The following is a 7,138-nucleotide window of genomic DNA, read 5'->3' as shown; positions in this document are numbered from 1 at the left end:
TAGTTACACGGCGTTATCTGACGTATATCCCTAGGAAACAAATGCGTGATCATTTTAACAATGAAAAAAAACTTAATAGAAAAGAAGAACTAAAAAGACCTTATGTGTTGCTACAGAAAAAATACCATATATGTCAATAAAAAAAGCCCACTTGAATTTATATTCCCAAAATAGTAGTCATTGTAATTAGCAGTGAGTTTTGAGATAAAGATGGGAGAAATCGATGGAATCGGATGCACAAGAACGAGAGTTTTAAGCAAAGGGTTAGAGTTTTTAGAGAGTGGGAAGACTGATAAGGTTCAATTACTGGACATTTGCATGAGAGGAGCATCGCACATGGTAACCCTACTTGCCCGACTGCACAAAGCACACCAATTTACCAACACACACAACCAAAAAGCGAATGATGATTCTCCATAATAATAATAATAATGGCCAAGGAATTTATGTTGAGCTAACATCTATACTTTCATAATATTACTTTTTTAATTTTATCTCTTTATAGTCTTTGGAAAAAAAAACCAATAGTAAACCAAATCACATTCACATGTGGAACTGATAAATATATAATGGTTAAGAAACTTAGCATTGTTACTCGATCTATATGTGTTAAAATTAAATTAGAATTACGCTAGTCAGATTAAACATTCTTAAATTGGACATTCAAAATTATTTTGATGCGCCAAGTTTTTTTTTTTTACGGCATATTTTTACTAATTATAATATACTAATATAGATTGTAACTTTGTTTAATATAACATCAATTCCAAGACTTTATGTAACACTATTACCAAGCATGCTTATATCCATTAATTCCGTGAGATGAAATTTTGGTGTCAAATCTCAAGATTCCAAAAGTTCCCACTATTTATTTTATTTTATTTTATCCTGTCATTATTATATATGTGAAATCTCTCTCTTCAAGTTGAGGCCCCTATTCTCTCATATATAAATACTACTCTCATTGATCCTTTTCCCATCTCAAATTAGCAATTGCTTCTTAGTACTCCTATACTCTCCTTCTACTCTCTAAAAGCTTCGCTTTTGTGTTTATTCTTTGTAGTATTTTTTTTACTCTCTGATTCAGTATCCATGGCCGCAGTTGAGGTGATTCTTATAGCTTATCTTCTTTTACATCATATTTACAGACATATATAGATATATTTATATATATAAATACTTACCTTAATCTTTAAATTAGTCGATCATATGTATCTTCAGTTACGATCCAAACAGAAAGTAACTACATCACCTTGCTGGAAACATCATCTCATACGAAATTGATATAAATATATATATATATATATTATATAAAAGTGCGATCATAATATTGATGTTATTACATAGAACATAATATTTGGTAAATACTTTAAATTGTCATTTATATTTATTATTATATATGCATGAGTTGCATGTAGAGCGCAACTTCGATCGAACTGTGACAAGTACACTACTACTGTATTCTGTATCCATATAATTTTTGGTGCTATAAATGATTATATAAAAGTTTTCTGAATAACTATAGTTCACTTTTTAATTTGGTTATTTTTGCGTGTCACAGATTGCATCAGCAAAGACAGCTCTCCCAGAGGAGAAGACTGAGGAATCAGTTGAGGTAGTTCAACAAGAGATTACTGCTCCTGCTACTACAACAGTAACAGAAGAGGCCCCAGTGACAACCGAGACACCTCCACCCGCCGCCGCAGAGGAGCCAAAGGAGACCGAAGCCGCGGAGCCACCGGCTGAAGATGTGCAAGAGAAGCCAAAGGAGGCAGAGACTGCTGTGGCGGTGGCAGAAGAAGGCACAGCTGAAACCCCTGTTAAGGTAGAAGAGAAGGCCCCCAAGGAGGTTGTGACTGAGGAAGCAGTAATAGTGGAAGAGAAGATTGCTACCCCTGCCGAGGGGGAGAAGACTACAGCTGAAGAAGAAACACCAAAGGAGACAGAAGCAGAGAAGGAGACTAAGGAGAGTACCGAAGCCGCAACAGAGGATACTGTTGCTGCAGAGCCAGAAGCCCCTGAAGCTCCCAAAGAGGAAGAAGAGAAGACAGAGGAGAAAGCTGTCACTGAATCCCCAGTTGAGAAAGCTGATGAGTAATGATTTATAACAAGTCTACATGCAGAGACCGAGAGAGAGAGAGAGAGAGAGAGCGATCGAGAGAGAGTGAGTGAGTGGAGAGAGAGAGAGGAGTGTGTTGGTAATTTGGTGGGTTTGGATCCTTGTTTCTAGTACTCTAGGACTTTTATGTTTACGTTCTGCTATGTCACCAAAATAAGTTCAAATTTAAGTATTGCTTAGTTTGTTTAATAAGGAACGAGAGCATGTATAATCAGGTAAAAAGTATATATGTGGGGTACATGGAACCGGAGGTAGTGAAATTAAGCAAGTTACATCACTTAGCTTGGGTTTCTCACCAATGCCAGCATGCCACGTGGTAGACATGCATTGGTTCTGATAATACCAAATGTCCACATATATATATGCTGTACTATCTGGGTTTTGTTGGTCTGGTTCCGGGTAGATTATAAATAAAATGATTTTCTGATTATATGCCATATGGGATTTGTTTTAATAATTTCGTAGTGTGTGTAAAAGTAGATCTAGCATGATTATTATTATTATATATATATTAATGGAAATGAAAATTCATTAAAACAGAACAAAGGAAACAACTCAGGAGTCAGGAGAGCTATTATCTGCAATAGCAGCAGCATAAGCGCAATAGTGAGGAGATTGATCAGCAACTCTGCTGACATACATAAATTGATGTTATCAAACAAAGAAACCGAGGACCTAAACCTACAGATCAAAACATCAAAGCTCAAAAAAAGCCATCAACTTGATTCTTCAAACATTTAATAACAGTAGAGCTATCCAATTCAATGATGACAGTGGGTAAGCACAAGTCCTTGACATTAATAACACCTTCCAAAACAGCAGTAGCTTCCGCCAAAAGATAAAGAATTTCTAGCATGATTATATCTAGAGGAATAGCGTTCTTTAGTAATTTTAGTTTATTATGATTCTATCAAAAAAAAAAATTGGTTTTGTTAATGGCCTCAAGATATCATAAGAAATTTGGTTGAAATCTTTACGTACGCACTTAATTTTGATTGGAAAATGAGGTTTGAAGATTAATTTGAACTGGCCAGAGAAGAGAGGGAAAATTAAATATTGGATAATTTATAGTATATAAATGCTTATAATGGTTAGCAGTACTACTAAGCACATGGGCTGTAGCTAGTGCATCATGTGGTAGCATATGACGTACGTACACTGAAAGAAATAACTATTAGGAATATTAGTTTTTTATTTCCCTTTGTGTTATGTTAATTAGTCATAGATATTCGTTTGACTTAGTCTTAATTAGTTAAGTATTCTGTTTAAGTTTTCCGGACTTTCCTTTTGTATATATTATTCTTTCCCTTTAGTTATTCATTGAGTTTTATTCAATAAAGTATTTCCTATGTTTTCTCTCTTCCGCAATATGGTATCAGAGATGAGAAGTTAAGCTTCTCTGTCGATCCTCCTCTTCTCTGGTTCACCATTTTCCCCTTTCTTGCTTTGTCGCATCTTCTCTTTTTTAACTCCGACGAGTGGTGTCTTCTAAACCTAATTTCATTTTTCCTATTTTTCAATTCCAATTTCATTTGTCTGTCTTTCTTTTTCCTTTTTCTTCTTCTGTTCAAAGTACAGCTTTCGTCTCTGCCTCCACTTCGAATTCGACGCTTCTTTCTTTGATCAAGATCCGATTTCTCTACCATGGCTACTGACCCACGAGACCCACTTAGTTCAGCACCTGGAAACGACGATTCTTCTTCTCCTTCTACATCACAAGTTACAAGAAACAAGATATCACAGGCTGCTAATTCCAAAAATCCCCTTGAAGATTCGGCAAACCCTTATTATCTACACCATGTTGATAACCCAGGCAACATTCTAGTTTCTCAACCATTAACAGGTCAAGATAACTATGCCTCTTGGAGTCATGCTATGCGACTCTCAATTTCTATCAAAAATAAACTAGGATTTCTTGATGGTTCAATCCCTAAACCCTCCATTTTTGATTCTGCTTTATACAATACCTGGATACGTAACAATAACATTGTAATTTCTTGGTTATTAAATTCTGTTTCCAAAGAAATTTCAGCAAGCATTCTATATGATGAGTCTACTGCAGCAATCTGGGTTGATTTATAAGTTAGATTTCATAAAAAAAAAAAAAAAATGGGCCACATATCTTCAATCTTCGATGGGAATCGATGAACCTCAAGCAAGATGTTTTGTCCATCAGCATGTATTACACAAAGCTTAAGACAATTTGGGAAGAACTCTCCAATTATCGACCATCTTGTACACGTAATAATTGTACATTTGGAGGTGTCAAGAAATTACAGGAGCATTACCATATGGAGTACATAATGTCCTTCCTCATGGGACTCCAAGACTCTTACTCAAAAGTTTAGAGTAGCATTCTTCTCATGGACCCTTTGCCTGAACTAAGCAGGGTTTTTCATCTGGTCACTCAAGAAGAAAACCAGCATACACACTACTCTTGCAGATTCCAGTCCTACCATGGCCTTTGCTCTCACCAGTGATAAAAATTCTTCTCAAAAGATAGACTCTACTACTCATAAGTCTTACCCTCCGCGCAAAAATCGACCCTTTTGCACACATTGCAATGTTCTGGGTCACACCATCGAAAAGTTCTATAAACTTCATGGCTGGCCCCCCTAGTTATAACAAGCATAATGTAATGCCCTGGTTACCTCAGAACCGTTACGGTGAACGATGAACCGGAAATTTGACCCGCTACCCAAGTCCTTTGGTTAAAAACGTGTTCTAAGTGTCATTAACAGGTTAAGGTAAAAACCAACAAAAAGGAAATGATATGTTTTATTATATGCATAAAACTGTTCATGGACCCACAAGAACATTTAAAAGTTATTTACAACTCAAAAAGGGCATCACTGTTTCAAAATTACAAACCCCGCCGACCTAAGCGGCAAAAATAGGGTAAACCCCCTAGTTCCCCTGAGAACTCCTTGGCCGTGGTAGTCAAGCGGCCGCATATGTACACATCACCACCTAAGCTCTCCACTCAAGGCTGGGTGAGCTTAGGTGGTGATGTGTACATATGCGGCCGCTTGACCACCACGGCCAAGGAGTTCTCAGGGGAACTAGGGGGTTTACCCTATTTTTGCCGCTTAGGTCGGCGGGGTTTGTAATTTTGAAACAGTAATGACCTTTTTGAGTTGTAAATAACTTGAAATTGTTCTTGTGGGCCCATGAACAGTTTTATGCATATAATAAAACATATCTTTTCCTTTTTGTTGGTTTTCACCTTAACTTGTTAATGACACTTAGAACACGTTTTTAACCAAAGGACTCGGGTAGCGGGTCAAATTTCCGGTTCATCGTTCACCGTAACGGTTCTGGGGTAACCAGGGCATTACAACTTGGTATCAGAGCGTGCCAAGGTTAAGGTTCCTGTAGACTGGCTGGGCATGTACACACATCACTGAAGTCAAGCTCGACTCAAGGTTTGGTAACTATTTATGTAGTTATAAGTATAACTGCTTAAATATAGTATATATGCTTTACATGTATGCATGAGACACTATGTTGAACTTGTGCCCTAAAATGTTATATCCTCAGCAATTGTGTGCTAATTAGTACTGAAATTGCTGGAACATACTCATTAGTATTGTTGATTATGAATTATTATGTGATACATGCTGAGTGCTGAATTCTATAAACATGTATCTGCTTGTATAATTGTATGACTATGGAATATGATAATTTTCTGCTTGTTCTTGGACCGTGAGGTGGCAAGAGGTTTAGTTATTATTACCTGACTAGCCATATTGATCAATGTTTCAACAAGGTATCAGAAATAAGAATGAATCCAGGGCAGACAGACACTTTAGCTGGCCAAAGTGATCAGGGCCAGAATAATAATAATAGTCAGGGTCAAGAGAATGACCAGTCTCAAATTCCACAGCCAGCTCCTGCAAACTGGCAGCAGTTGTTTAATGATTTGCAGGCAACAATGTTGAAACAGGGAGAGGAGCTTCGTCTCCTAAGACAGCAGCAAGTGCCTGCAGTGGCTAGTGTGTCAGAGGCACCTCCTGTGTCGGTGCCAGCAGCAGAGCAGCTGCCTGAGGAAGGAAATAAATGGGAACCTCTTTATTAAAGGTTCAGGAAGCAACAACCTCCAGTGTTTGAGGGCAGTGTAGATCCTGCCAAGGCAGAACAATGGATGAGCATGATTACCAATATCCTTGACTTTATGAGGGTAGCTGGTAATGAGAGGGTGGCCTGTGCCACCTATATGTTTCAGGAGGATGCCCGGATTTGGTGGGAAGTAATTACCCAGACCAAGAATGTTAATGCCCTGAGCTGGGAAGAGTTTCAGACCTTGTTTAATGAAAAATACTACAATGACGCCATCAGGGCAGCTAAAGCTGAGGAATTCATTAGGCTACTTCAGGGAAGTCTATCAGTCACTGAGTACGCCTTAAAATTTGATCGTTTGGAAAAGTTTGTCAAGGAACTGGTGCCCATTGATGGGACGAGGAGAGAGAGATTCCTTCAGGGGCTACAACCTAGGTTAGCCCGTGATGTACGTATCACCACTGTGGCAGGGGTTACTACCTATGAATAGGTGGTTGAGAAGGCACTTACAGCTGAGAGTGCAGAGATCAAGATCTGGCATGACAGTGTAGCCAGAAAGGATTTTAGGAGGACAACTCCTCCATTTGTGGGTTCTTGTAGGGGTGTAAGCCCTAGTGATCAGAAGAGGAAGGTTCCTGACACCTTCCCAGTTCCAAGTCCTGACAGGCGGCCCCGTGGTATTACAATGGGTCGTCCAGGGGGTAGTGAAGCCTGGAAGACTCATCCTGAATGCCCTAGATGCAAGAGGCATCATTTGGGAGAGTGTAGGGCAAAGGTCTGCTACTTGTGTGGAGCAGTGGGTCATTTTAAGACAGATTGCCCTCAGGTAAGAAAAGAAGAACCCAGGAAGGCGGACAACTCAGCCCCAGCTCGAGTGTTCGCATTGACTCAAGTAGAAGCTGAGGCTTCCCCCTCAGTTGTTACAGGTCAGCTTCTTAGTGCTGGAACCCTTTATAATGT

The 7,138-nt window shown here is 38.7% G+C and overlaps 1 protein-coding gene across 1 annotated transcript; it reads left to right on the top strand.

The window, feature by feature from the left end:
- The first annotated feature begins 953 nt into the window (after window positions 1-953).
- On the top strand, window positions 954-2,556 carry LOC133818408 (uncharacterized). The gene is made up of 2 exons (XM_062251264.1): window positions 954-1,107; window positions 1,562-2,556. Exons 1-2 carry the CDS (start codon window positions 1,093-1,095, stop codon window positions 2,096-2,098), a joined length of 552 nt encoding a protein of 183 aa, XP_062107248.1. The 5' UTR covers window positions 954-1,092; the 3' UTR covers window positions 2,099-2,556.
- Window positions 2,557-7,138: the final 4,582 nt, after the last annotated feature.

This window comes from Humulus lupulus, chromosome 2, assembly GCF_963169125.1.
Source record: "Humulus lupulus chromosome 2, drHumLupu1.1, whole genome shotgun sequence".
In the NCBI taxonomy this organism is placed as follows: domain Eukaryota; kingdom Viridiplantae; phylum Streptophyta; class Magnoliopsida; order Rosales; family Cannabaceae; genus Humulus; species Humulus lupulus.
The sequence above is the reverse complement of the archived record's forward strand: the minus strand, read 5'-3'. Positions and strand labels throughout refer to the sequence as shown.